The sequence below is a fragment of the Lycorma delicatula genome, chromosome 1, assembly GCF_047948215.1.
Source record: "Lycorma delicatula isolate Av1 chromosome 1, ASM4794821v1, whole genome shotgun sequence".
NCBI classification, from domain to species: domain Eukaryota; kingdom Metazoa; phylum Arthropoda; class Insecta; order Hemiptera; family Fulgoridae; genus Lycorma; species Lycorma delicatula.
Genome location: NC_134455.1, coordinates 398,547,344 through 398,562,259, shown reverse-complemented (window position 1 = coordinate 398,562,259; position 14,916 = coordinate 398,547,344). Strand labels below are relative to the sequence as shown.

The 14,916-nt window shown below is 34.5% G+C and overlaps 1 protein-coding gene across 2 annotated transcripts in view; it reads left to right on the top strand.

Annotated features, from left to right (window-relative positions):
• yki (Transcriptional coactivator yki) overlaps window positions 1-14,916 on the top strand; it is a 277,584-nt gene that overhangs the window by 220,766 nt on the left and 41,902 nt on the right. For both annotated transcript variants that reach the window (XM_075353941.1, XM_075353940.1), the window contains exon 3: window positions 3,066-3,221. In XM_075353941.1, the coding sequence (XP_075210056.1) occupies window positions 3,066-3,221 (156 nt within the window). The remainder of the gene's footprint in view (window positions 1-3,065; window positions 3,222-14,916) is intronic.

The window sequence follows — 14,916 nt, the reverse complement described above, 5'->3', positions numbered from 1 at the left end:
ACAACGGTATCCACGATCTAGTATTCAAATCCGTATAAAGAAAAACTGCCTTTACTGCATTAACTGCTAGTTCTATGTAAAGATTAAAACGTAACGGGGATAGGGAACATCCTTGTCAGACTTCCTTTCTTACGTTCTTCAATTACTACTGTTGCTGTTTGGTTCCTGTAAGTAAAGACTAAAATGTAGAAAATAAAAAATAGGTAATAACAATTTTTAAAACACCATTATTAAATTAAACGCACTAAAAAATAATAAAAAATAATTTTAGGATTGTATCGCAGAATGGATTTGACAATAAGTTTTGATGGTGCTGTGTAAGATTATGTGAAAGTTTCACGAAAAAAAAAATTAAGTATCAAATTAAAAATTTCATGTTTTTACCAATTTCTTCATATGCCTGATAAATGGCCGTAAGACTGTGGTGCCGGGGCAGCGCACTTCATTTTTATCCAATGCATATTAAATTTACAGAAATAATACAGTTTATTTAATAAATGAAATCGGGCCAGTAAGAGATTTGTAACAATTTTTTTTGACATCTTGTGTTGTTTGAAAATCCCTTAACCGCCATTTTGACTCTTGGAAATAAAAAAAAGTCGCACGGAGCGATATCTGGTGAATAAGGTGGCTGTAGTAGTACTGAAATTTGTTTTGAGGTTAAAAATTGCTGTAATGACAGAGCAGTATGGTATGGCGCATTATCGTGATGCAGAATCCAATTATCAGCAATGTTGGCACGGACACGAAGAACTCGTTTACGAAGTCTTTTTAAAATTTCTTAGTAGAAATATCGGTTAACTGTTTGTCCAGGAGGCACCCGTTCTTTATGAACAATTCCCTTGGAATCGAAGAAGCACATAAGCGTGCTTTTCACTTTTGACTTTGACATGCGAGCTTTTTTTGGTCTGGGTGATCCCTTTGAGCACCATCGCGAACTTTGGCGTTTTTTCTCTGGATCGTATTGAAAAAACCAACCTTCATCACCGGTGATAACACGGCTCAACAAATCTAGATCGATTTCCGTTTGCTCTAACAGATCGGCTGCCACATTTTTCTGTGTTTCTCGCTGTTGTTTTGTGAGACTTTTGGGGACCATTTTTGCACAAATCATTCTCATACCAAGATCTTCAGTTAATATTAGACGAACACTTTATCCACCCGTCTGATTTTTAACATTCTCCTATAGCACCGCATTTCAAAAGCTTCTAATCTTTTCTTCTCAGATACTCCGATCGTCCAAGTTTCACTTCCATATAAAGCGACACTCCAAACATACACTTTCAAAAATCTTTTCCTGACATTTAAATAATTTTTGATGTAAACAAATTATATTTCTTACTGAAGGCTCGTTTAGCTTGTGCTATTCGGCATTTTATATCGCTCTTTCTTAGTCCATCTTTAGTAATTCCACTTCCCAAATAACAAAATTCTTCTTCCTCCATAATCTTTTCTCCTCCTATTTTCACATTCAGCTTTGTTATTTCTACTACATTTCATTACTTTTGTTTTCTACTTGTTTATTTTCATGCGATAGTTCTTGCGTAGGACTTCATCTATGCCGTTCATTGTTTCTTCTAAATCCTTTTTACTTTCGGCTAGAATTACTATATCATCAGCAAATCGTAGCATCTTTATCTTTTCACCTTGTACTGTTACTCCGAATCTAAATTGTTTTTTAACATCATTAACTGCTAGTTCCATGTAAAGATTAAAAAGTAACGGAGATAGGGAACATCCTTGTCGGACTCCCTTTCTTATTACGGCTTCTTTCTTATGTTCTTCAATTATTACTGTTGCTGTTTGGTTCCTGTACATGTTAGAAATTGTTCTTCTATCTCTGTATTTGAACCCTAATTTTTTTAAAATGCTGAACATTTTATTCCAGTCTACGTTATCGAATGCCTTTTCTTGGTCTATAAACGCCAAGTATATCGGTTTGTTTTTCTTTAATCTTCCTTCTACTATTAATCTGAGGCCTAAAATTGCTTCCCTTGTCCCTATACTTTTCCTGAAACCAAATTGGTTTTCTCCTAACATTTCCTCCAGTCTCCTATAACATATCTTTAAAACGCTGTTTGTTAATCCAAAAAAATTACAATGAAATTGTATACCGTACGGTAAAAGTCTCGTAAATATCATTTCTTCCGCTCAATAAATAAAAATTTCTGTAATATAAATAAAACTGTTTTTAATAAAAGGATACAGATATAAAAAAAGGTTAATAGACTAGATTTCTATTGTCAAATTCTGTTATTAATTTAGAATTAAATACATGTAATAGGCAATAGATAATAAACAACGTTTAAGCTTTTCATATACTAAGCAAAAAATAGAAAAATTTATTACAAAACTTACCGGCCCGATTTCATTTATATGTAATGCGTGATATGTATTAAAGTCATATTTTTAAATTAAAAATTTGATGATTTTGCCAATTTTTTCATATGCGTGATGAATGTCCTAAAAGATTGGGGTGCGCCCCGGCACCCCACTTCATTGTTTTTATGTAATGCATTTCACATTTACAAAAGTAATACAATTCTTATGATTATTTGTTGTATAATAAATGAAATCGGGCCGGTAAGAGATTTGTAACAATTTTTTTAAATTTTTACTTATTATATGGAACGCTTAAACATTGTTTATTATCTATTATTGTTTATTATATATATTTAATTCTAAATTAATAACAGATTTTGATAATAGAAATGTAGTGTCGTACGTTTTTTTGATATCAGTATCGATTTGTTAATAAGTTTTATTTATATTCCAAAAATTTTGTTTTTTGAACGGAAGAAATCTGCGAGACTCTTACCATACGGTTTACAATTTCATTGCAATTTTTTTTTTTGATTAAGTTCTAGATTTTAGTGTAATTTAAAAAAAAAACAGCCATTATGATTATTAGTAATGTTTATTACATTAACGAGATTCTTTTCATCTACCACATAAAACAATATTTTTTTTTTTTTATTATAGATTAACTATGGCGTGGTTATTCGTTTTTTTTTCATTTCAGGGTCAGTGATCGTGTATAAAATCAATATGTTTTATTTTGGCAGGAGGCAACAATAAAGGAGGGACCCTGAGCCCAGCCTCTAGTCCGGCCCCCTTGGGACCTTTACCGGATGGATGGGAACAAGCTGCTACCCCCGAAGGAGAAATTTACTTTATTAACCATCAAACGAGGACTACATCTTGGTTTGATCCTAGAATACGTAAGTTTTTTTAAGATTTATTTATTTATCCTGTCATGATTTTATTTGTAGCGTGTTTATGTTTTGTTGAAATATATATATATATATATTGGTCAAAATCCGTGTTATATTCCCATTTGTAAGCCGTCCGCTTAATAGCCCATCGACCAATAATTAGGTACGTAGTTAGTTCATAGATTGCGCCACTGAAACGCTTTATTATTTAAATAAGAAAATGAATAAATAAAATTATTAATATAATGTAACCAAACTTAACCTACTACGCTCGCTAATCAAGGTTAGCGAGCGAAACGGGCGTACGTTAAGTTCGGTTAGATTATATTAATAATTTCATTTATTTATTTTCTTATTTCAATATAGAGTTTTATAGGCGCCATCTAAGAACTAACTACACGGTCGACGGGCACTCAACTCCATATAACTGGATAGCGGGATCCTTATGACGTACCATACCATTAACTGTTCGTTATTGAAGAATACTCCAGCGACTATAATCGTAATAGTTTTTTTTTTTTTTTGTCTTCAGTCATTTGACTGGTTTGATGCAGCTCTCCAAGATTCCCTATCTAGTGCTAGTCGTTTCATTTCAGTATACCCTCTACATCCTACATCCCCAACAATTTGTTTTACATATTCCAAACGTGGCCTGCCTACACAATTTTTCCCTTCAACCTGTCCTTCCAATATTAAAGCGACTATTCCAGGATGCCTTAGTATGTGGCCTATAAGTCTGTCTCCTCTTTTAACTATATTTTTCCAAATGCTTCTTTCTTCATCTATTTGCCGCAATACCTCTTCATTTGTCACTTTATCCACCCGTCTGATTTTTAACATTCTCCTATAGCACCGCATTTCAAAAGCTTCTAATCTTTTCTTCTCAGATACTCCGATCGTCCAAGTTTTACTTCCATATAAAGCGACGCTCCAAACATACACTTTCAAAAATCTTTTCCTGACATTTAAATTAATTTTTGATGTAAACAAATTATATTTCTTACTGAAGGCTCGTTTAGCTTGTGCTATTCGGCATTTTATATCACTCCTGCTTCGTCCATCTTTAGTAATTTTACTTCCCAAATAACAAAATTCGTCTACCTCCGTAATCTTTTCTCCTCCTATTTTCACATTCAGTGGTCCATCTTTGTTATTTCTACTACATTTCATTACTTTTGTTTTGTTCTTGTTTATTTTCATGCGATAGTTCTTGCGTAGGATTTCATCTATGCCGTTCATTGTTTCTTCTAAATCCTTTTTACTCTCGACTAGAATTACTATATCATCAGCAAATTGTAGCATCTTTATCTTTTCACCTTGTACTGTTACTGCGAATCTAAATTGTTCTTTAACATCGTTAACTGCTAGTTCCATGTAAAGATTAAAAAAAAAAACGGAGATAGGGAACATCCTTGTCGGACTCCCTTTCTTATTAGGGCTTCTTTCTTATTTTCTTCAATTGTTACTGTTGCTGTTTGGTTCCTGTAATCGTCATAGTAGGAATGTTTATTTTACTCAAATCAGACAATTTAATTGGAACCCACCGGGTTAGTCTAGTGGTTAACGCGTCTTCCCAAATCAGCTGATTTGGAAGTCGAGAGTTACAGCGTTCAAGTCCTAATAAAGCCAATTATTTTTATAAATATTTGAATACTAGATCGTGGATACCGGTTTTCTTTGGTGGGGTTGGGTTTCAATTAACCACACATCTCAGGAATGGTCAAACTGAGAATATGTACAAAGACTACTTCATTTACACTCATACAATATCATCCTCTGAAGAATTATCTAAACGGTAGTTACCGGAGGCTAAACAGGAAAAAGAAAGAAAGAAAGAAAGAAAAGAAGTCAACTTAATTGGACAATACTTTTACGACTGTTGTGTATGTATATATATTTTTTTTTTTTGTATTTATTTATGAAAAACAAATTACACAAGTGTTTCAATTTTACATTTTTATAACCTCAAATTTTACGATGTACTTAAAGAAAGATACATTGTTCAATTTTCTATATTTTGTTTGACAAAACACACTTCCGTATGAATTTTACTAATAAATTTATTTTCTATTTACAAGTATTCACAATCACAATCAATTGTTTTTTAACGCGATAAAAATACGTCATTTTATTCAAAATTATAACAGTTTTACTGCATCGGTTAAAATTTAATACGTCGTTTTATCCGTACTCTGTTATACTTACCTCTGCGCACGCGCCGTTTCATTTTATTTAGTTCTACCACACATTTAGTGGCGCTAGTTTATGCTTTAAAATTTTACTAGTTCCAGTATACGGGATCCCTTTATCCGGTGAATCTCAGGGATCGAACTGAAACTGTACAAGATTATAATTCATTTACACTCATACATATCTAATACCTGATCGGTAATTCCCGGAAGATAAACGGGAAAAAGAAAAGTTATCAATCAGTGTCGACGCGGTATTAAGCGTCGTGGACATATAACGGATTTTCATCGTATATATATTTAGTCTTTAATCTTTACATGGAACTAGCAGTTAATGATGTTAAAGAACAATTTAGATTCCGAGTAACAGTACAAGGTGAAAAGATAAAGATGCTACAATTTGCTGATGATATAGTAATTCTAGTCGAGAGTAAAAAGGATTTAGAAGAAACAATGAACGGCATAGATGAAGTCGTACGCAAGAACTATCGTATGAAAATAAACAAGAACAAAACAAAAGTAATGAAATGTACTACAAATAACGAAGATGGACCGCTGAATGTGAAAATAGGAGGAGAAAAGATTACGGAGGTAGACGAATTTTGTTATTTGGGAAGTAAAATTACTAAAGATGGACGAAGCAGGAGTGATATAAAATGCCGAATAGCACAAGCTAAACGAGCCTTCAGTAAGAAATATAATTTGTTTACATCAAAAATTAATTTAAATGTCAGGAAAAGATTTTTGAAAGTGTATGTTTGGAGTGTCGCTTTATATGGAAGTGAAACTTGGACGATCGGAGTATCTGAGAAGAAAAGATTAGAAGCTTTTGAAATGCGGTGCTATAGGAGAATGTTAAAAATCAGACGGGTAGATAAAGTGACAAATGAAGAGGTATTGCGGCAAATAGATGAAGAAAGAAGCGTTTGGAAAAATATAGTTAAAAGAAGAGACAGACTTATAGGCCACATACTAAGGGATCCTGGAATAGTCGCTTTAATATTGGAAGGACAGGTAGAAGGGAAAAATTGTGTAAGCAGGCCACGTTTGGAATATGTAAAACAAATTGTTGGGGATGTAGGATGTAGAGGGTATACTGAAATGAAACGACTAGCACTAGATTGGGAATCTTGGAGAGCTGCATCAAACCAGTCAAATGACTGAAGACAAAAAAAAAAAAATTATTTAGTAGTTTTACTGTTCCCGGAAAAACTAATATCATCTTAGAAATATTTTATTTACGAGTATATCTTCTGATGATTCGTGTAGTAGATTTTAGAGTTGTTTAGACGTTAGGATGTATTTTTTTTTTTCAAATGTAGTGAATCGGTCTGCGTTGCAGATTACACTCGGTTCTTTCAGATGTTCAGTTGTTATTTATTGAACACCGTTTCGGATATTTGACGGAGACGAGCAACTGCACGGTGTGACCAATCAGTATCTATTGTACTGTTGTTGTACTCGGCGAATGCTATGCCTCTTGCCTGACCTTGAAACTTTCCCCACGGTCGCCGAACTGACAGAGCAAGATGCCATTACGCAATGAAATTTTATTACCAACATTGTGTTTGATATTGCCGCACACCGCTAGCTTATAAACATAATGGTACTACTAATTTTTTTTTTTCAGGTATTTATTTTGTTGTAAGACCCGTTGTCTTATTTTACTAGTTAAACTTTTTTGTTTTGTTTTTAATGAAAAATGTATTTCAATGCTAATCTGGATATCTTGTTTTATAATATTTTAAACAGAATTTTTCATCTTGTAAATTGCGTTAGCCGATCAGAGTATTACGTAACTTAGCTTTAATGAGACTCCGGTTATCCGGATTGGCTTTTGCAAGCCCGAATTCAAATAATCAGAAATCCGGATAATTGAAAAACTAAAAATAAGTTTATCGTAGACACTGGACATAATGTTTAATGAGTTCACAATAAAAATATTTAAAAAAGAAATACCATATTTTTTTTTTTTTTTTTTTTTTTTTTTGTCTTCAGTCAATTGACTGGTTTGTTGCAGCTCTCCAAGATTCCCTATCTAGTGCTAGTCGTTTCATTTCAGTATACCCTCTACATCCTACATCCCCAACAATTTGTTTTACATATTCCAAACGTGGCCTGCCTACACAATTTTTTCCTTCTACCTGTCCTTCCAATGTTAAAGCGACTATTCCAGGATGCCTTAGTATGTGGCCTCTCTTCTTTTAACTATATTTTTCCAAAAGCTTCTTTCTTCATCTATTTGCCGTAACACCTCTTCATTTGTCACTTTAAACACCCGTCTGATTTTTAACATTCTCCTATAGCACCACATTTCAAAAGCTTCTAATCTTTTCTTCTCATACTCCGATTGTCCAAGTTTCACTTCCATATAAAGCGACACTCCAAACATACACTTTCAAAAATCTTTTCCTGAGATTTAAATTAATTTTTGATGTAAACAAATTATATTTCTTACTGAAGGCTCGTTTAGCTTGTGCTATTCGGCATTTTATATCGCTCCTGCTTCGTCCATCTTTAGTAATTTTACTTCCCAAATAACAAAATTCTTCTACCTCCATAATCTTTTCTCCTCCTATTTTCACATTCAGTGGTCCATCTTTGTTATTTCTACTACATTTCATTACTTTTGTTTTGTTCTTGTTTATTTTCATGCGATAGTTCTTGCGTAGGACTTCATCTATGCCGTTCATTGTTTCTTCTAAATCCTTTTTACTCTCGGCTAGAATTACTATATCATCGGCAAATCGTAGCATCTTTATCTTTTCACCTTGTACTGTTACTCCGAATCTAAATTGTTCTTTAACATCATTAACTGCTAGTTCCATGTAAAGATTAAAAAGTAACGGAGATAGGGAGCATCCTTGTCGGACTCCCTTTCTTATTAGGGCTTCTTTCTTATGTTCTTCAATATTGTTGCTGTTTGGTTCCTGTACATGTTAGCAATTGTTCTTCTATCTCTGTATTTGAACCCTAATTTTTTTAAAATGCTGAACATTTTATTCCAATCTACGTTATCGAAAGCCTTTTCTAGGTCTATAAACGCCAAGTATGTTGGTTTTTTTTTCTTTAATCTTCCTTCTACTATTAATCTGAGGCCTAAAATTGCTTCCCTTGTCCCTATACTTTTCCTGAAACCAAATCGGTCTTCTCCTAACACTTCTTCCACTCTCCTCTCAATTCTTCTCCACAGAATTCTAGTTAAGATTTTTGATGCATGACTAGTTAAACTAATTGTTCTATATTCTTCACATTTATCTGCCCCTGCTTTCTTTGGTATCATAACTATAACACTTTTTTTGAAGTCTGACGGAAATTCCCCTTTTTCATAAATATTACACACCAGTTTGTATAATCTATCAATCGCTTCCTTACCTGCACTGCGCAGTAATTCTACAGGTATTCCGTCTATTCCAGGAGCCTTTCTGCCATTTAAATCTTTTAATGCTCTTTTAAATTCAGATCTCACTATTGTTTCTCCCATTTCATCCTCCTCAACTTCCTCTTCTTCCTCTTTAAAACCATTTTCTAATTCATTTCCTCCGTATAACTCTTCAAACCATATTGTATTTCAGTATAATTAAAAAGGTTCTTACGTCAATATATATACATATATACGAGGTGCGACAATAAAGTAATGAGACTGATTTTTCTTTGCAAGATGTGGCAACCCTGCAGCTTGCATAGGAACACCATCTTCGACCTTGGTCTATAAGTTACTTCTAGTCCAAGCGGCACATTGATGCAACTGGATCAGTCGTGAATTGTGCTGTAATAAGTGAACACGTGTTTGTCACTAGTCCTTGTCACAGCTTTTTGGACATCTTGTGTTGTTTGAAAATGGTGTCCCTTGACCGCCATTTTGACTCTTGGAAATAGAAAAAAGTCGCACGGAGCGATATCTGGTGAATAAGGTGGCTGTAGTAGTACTGAAATTTGTTTTGAGGTTAAAAATTGCTGTAATGACAGAGCAGTATGGTATGGCGCATTATCGTGATGCAGAATCCAATTATCAGCAATGTTGGCACGGACACGAAGAACTCGTTTACGAAGTCTTTCTAAAATTTCTTTGTAGAAATATCGGTTAACTGTTTGTCCAGGAGGCACCCGTTCTTTATGAACAATTCCCTTGGAATCGAAGAAGCACATAAGCGTGCATTTCACTTTTGACTATGACATGCGAGCTTTTTTTGGTCTGGGTGATCCCTTTGAGCACCATCGCGAACTTTGGCGTTTTGTTGCTGGATCGTATTGAAAAAACCAACCTTCATCACCGGTGATAACACGGCTCAACAAATCTAGATTGATTTCCGTTTGCTCTAACAGATCGGCTGCCACATTTTTCTGTGTTTCTCGCTGTTGTTTTGTGAGACTTTTGGGGACCATTTTTGCACAAATCTTTCTCATACCAAGATCTTCAGTTAATATTAGACGAACCGTTTCTCGATCGATATTGAGTTCTTCTGCAGTCATTTTCACGGATAATCTTCGATCGGATCGTACGATTTCACGCACCCTGGTCAAGTGGACATCTGTCCGTGAGGTTGATGGTCGTCCACTGCGGTCTTAATCTTTAACATTCGTTCTGCCTTCGCTAAAAATTTTATGCCACCGAAAAACTTGAGCTCTTGACATAACCTACTCTCCAAAATCCTTCTGAAGCTTACCGTAAGTTGTCGTCGCGTTTTCACCCGATTTAACGCAAAAAGAAGTGGTACACCGTTGAGCAATTCTTTGCGGTTTCATTTCTGTGACGATAGACACAAACACGTGTTCACCATTACAGCACAACTCACGACTGAGCAGTTGCATCAATGTGCCTCTTGGACTAGAAGTAGCTTATAGACCAATGTCAAAGATGGTGTGCCTACGCAAACTGCAGGGTTGCCACATCTTGCAAAGAAAAATCAGTACTTTATTGTCGCACCTCGTATATATAAAGTACAGTGTGGAAAGCAAGTCCCTTTACATGTAAATAGCATAATTACTTTTTGAGATGTAGATAAACATTGTTATAAATACAAAACAGTATAGAATCCCTGCTAAAATTCCTGAGAAATTTAGGGCTTCACCCAAAACTAGTCAAAATCATCGGACTAACACTAACGGATACCAAATCCAAGGTTAAATTCAGGGGAGAATTATCTGATCCATTCGACATCAAAACAGGACTGAGACAAGGAGATGGACTGTCACCGCTTTTATTCAACTGTGCCCTTGAATTTATAATACGGGATTGGGAAAAATTAAATAAAGTTAACGTTAAAGTAGGAAAAGGCATCTCAGTAGATCGCCTAGGCTCTGCGGACGATTTAGCCCTACTATCCCAAAATATAGAAGAGGCCAACTGTCAACACTGGAAGAGATTGTAGGAAAAATCGGTCTAAAAATTTCATACGAAAAAACAAAAATTATGGTGAGAGACCAGCTATCCATAAGCAAAGTAAAAATAAACAATAATGACATAGAACTAGTAGAAAACTTTAAATATTTGGGGGTAAACATCGCACACAATCTCCAAGAAAATTCAAACTGGAATGAAAGAATAAATAAACTCATCAAAGCCGCAATAAAAACACAAAACATCTGTAACAAAAAATGCATGTCCATAAACACAAAAAATAAGACATTATAACTCACTTATCCGACCGGAAATACTTTACGGATGCGAAACCATATTTGGACCGTACCGGACAAGGTTTACCGACAAACTGGAAAAGATTGAAAGACAGATTCTACGACGATGCATCGGGAAAAACATTAAAAAAGACGGGATTTGGAGAATTATTCCAAACGAAGAGATTTACAAAACGATCATCCCGATAACTAATAAATTTAGAAAGAAGAGAATTTCCTTACTAGGACATATTTTCAGAACGGAAGAGACAAGACTTATCAGACGGATAATCGAACTTTTCTTGAATAAGAAAAGCAGACCGAAATGGTTTTACGAAGTACAGAAATATGGAATGGAATGCAAAGTTGGCAGGAGTTTATTACTCCCTACTCCATCGCAGAAACTGGACAGAGTCCCTTGCTGCTGGATCATTCTAATCGGGCTTGTTTTTTTAAAAGGGTTAATTTTAAAATAGCGGGTCTAATTTTTTCAAGTTTTGTGTATTATTATTTTAGTGAATTTAAGACGGATTTAATTGCATTCCAATCCGTTGTTGAACCAGCGTTATCAAACCCATTTTATGGGCCGACCGCGGAAGGCTAGGCTTATAAAGCCTGTCCTCCCGACGTAATTCCCCTTCAGACCGTCCACTGAAGTCCTTTCGGTGCTAACTCTTTAATAGGCTAGCAGGAATACGCCACAACGGGGCACTACCTGTAAGGAGGGAGCAATGCGTCCCCTTTTCCGGAGGAGTCGCAATTGCTGGGTTATTTTATCTTACTGTAAGTTTTGAAAAGGAGAGGTTGTGTAGAAGCTCTTCATCCGCTTCTGGTATGGCTGCCCTTCAGGACGCTACAGAAATACATGGAGGAATCAGACGTAACCCGTGAAAACTTAAAAACGAAAACCGGAAACTATGAGAAATTAAAAAATAAAGAAACAAGGGTTCCTATCAAAACCCAAGAAAACAATAAGCTGGGATGTACTCTGAACAAGAAACGGCAAGAAGATCTGAAACCCTTAGAAATTACTGGTAAAAAAGAACAACAAATTTGTTTTCTTGCTGAAAAACAACAAATCAGCAAGAAAAGTAAGAACTTGCCAAAAAGTAATGAACCATTATGGTCTTAAAAGTAAAAAAAAAAAAAAAAAACTATAAAAACGGATTGTGTGTGTGTGTATATATATATATATATATATTACATAGATTTCATAAGAAAGCTACCTATTGTATTGGATACCATGATTCGACTTCCGGAAAATTTCGACATATATTCGCGTTTCACATTCCCCAGACCCCCAAACTACCATCAGCTCAAAAGTTTATATATATATTTCACTTTCTTGTGGACACGATAACTGCCGTAATTTTGTGTCAGTCACTTTCAAATTGTTCCTTAAAAATAACTCGTCCCAAATTGTCGGTTGAATTCGTTAATGGCCAAAATCGGACCATGAGGGTGAAAATGGGGAGCTTTTTCGAAAAAAAAAAAATATCGCTATAACTTTCTTATTAAGTAAAATATCGAATTCGTTTAAAGTTCCTACTATTCTTTGGTTAAGGGCCTAAAACTTATCTAAGTAAAGTTTTTGATATCACTAACCATTGGCCCAGGGGGTGGAAAAAATGGGGTTTGAAAAACAAAAAAACAATCATATCTTTTTAATAGGTACAGTATCGAATCGGTTTAAAATGGTCGTTAGTACTCTAAATATTACTTAAAAATTTTATCTGAAACAATTTTTGATATGACCAACTCTTACGGCAAGGGATGATAAAAAAGAAAAAAACTGTTGAAACAAACTATCGCGTTCTTATTAACTAAAATATCGAATTCGTTTAAAGTTCCTAGTATTCTTTGGTTAAGGGCCTAAAAGTTATTTAAAAAAAGTTTCTTGATATCAGCAACCATTGGCCCAGGGAGTGCGAATAATGAGGTTTTGAAGCCAAAAAAAATCATACCTCCCTTAATAGGCACAGTATCGAATCGGTTTAAAGTGGTCGTTAGTCCTCTAAACATTACGTAAAACGTTTTGATTTGACCAACCCTTACGGCAAGGGATGACCAAATTGTAAGAAGATGGGGCTTGTCGTATGATAAACATGCAACCCCATTGTCGTATCGAGTAAATTTCTTAACTTCAAGGTGGAAATTTTTTTATCCCTTACTTAACACTCGTGAAATCTACCTCCGCCTTCCGGCGGCCGAAAGGGATTTTTTTACTGTTGTTGAACAGATTGACTATTATTATTATTATTATTATTATTATTATTATTATTGTTGTTATTTCCCGCCTTTTTATACTGAACGAAAGAATCGAGAATCGGTTTACGGGAGAAACCGATTTTGTTACTAGGATTTAAACGTCCTAGTAAAGGCAGTTTGATAAGGATTTGAATACTAGATCGTGGTTACCGGTGTTCTTTGGCGGTTGGGTTTCAATTAACCACACATCTCAGGAACGGTCGACCTAAGATGTACAAGACTACATTTCATTTACAATAATACATATCATCCTCTGAAGTAATATCTGAACGGTAATTCCCGGAGGCTAAACCGGGGAAAATATCATATATATACTTCAACAAAAAGGCGCTCCACCACATTTTGCTGTGAATGTCCGCACACGGCTAAATGAACTGTTAGCAAACCGATAAATGGACTTTGAATCTTTGTAATAATGTAATTCACAATAAATGTTACGTTAACCAGACATAAATGTTGAAATATACTTTTTTTTATCTACATATCTAACTGTACTATCCTATTAACATGTAAAGGGACTTTTCCACCACCCTGTAGATACGTTACAAAAAATCAAAGGTTTAGAAATTTGCTTATAAAGTAATCAGAGTTTATAAAATTGTTTGAAAGAAGTTAAAATTTATTATCTATTTACTGTTTTATTAAAAATGTGAAGTAAAAAATAATTTATAAGAAAAGATTTTGTAGTGAAGAGAAATTAAGTTCTGTGACTTCACAGTAATTAAAACATATTTTTTTTTTGTCTTCAGTCATTTGACTGGTTTGATGCAGCTCTCCAAGATTCTCTATCTAGTGCTAGTCGTTTCATTTCAGTATACTCTCTACATCTTACATCCTTAACAATTTATTTTACATATTCCAAACGTGGCCTGCCTACACAATTTTTCCCTTCTACCTGTCCTTCCAATATTAAATCGACTATTCCAGGATGCCTTAGTATGTGGCCTATAAGTCTGTCTCTTCTTTTAACTATATTTTTCCAAACGCTTCTTTCTTGATCTATTTGCCGCAACACCTCTTCATTTGTCACTTTATCCACCCATTTGATTTTTAACATTCTCCTATAGCATCGCATTTCAAAAGCTTCTAATCTTTTCTTCTCAGATACTCCGATCGTCCAAGTTTCACTTCCATATAAAGCGACGCTCCAAACATACACTTTCAAAAATCTTTTCCTGACATTTAAATTAATTTTTGATGTAAACAAATTATATTTCTTACTGAAGGCTCGTTTAGCTTGTGCTATTCGGCATTTTATATCGCTCCTGCTTCGTCCATCTTTAGTAATTCTACTTCCCAAATAACAAAATTCTTCTACTTCCATAATCTTTTCTCCTCCTATTTTCATATTCAGCTTTGTTATTTCTACTACATTTCATTACTTTTGTTTTCTTCTTGTTCATTTTCATGCGATAGTTCTTGCGTAGGACTTCATCTATGCCGTTCATTGTTTCTTCTAAATCCTTTTTACTCTCGGCTAGAATTACTATATCATCGGCAAATCGTAGCATCTTTATCTTTTCACCTTGTACTGTTACTCCGAATCTAAATTGTTCTTTAACATCATTAACTGCTAGTTCCATGTAAAGATTAAAAAGTAACGGAGATAGGGAACATCCTTGTCGGAC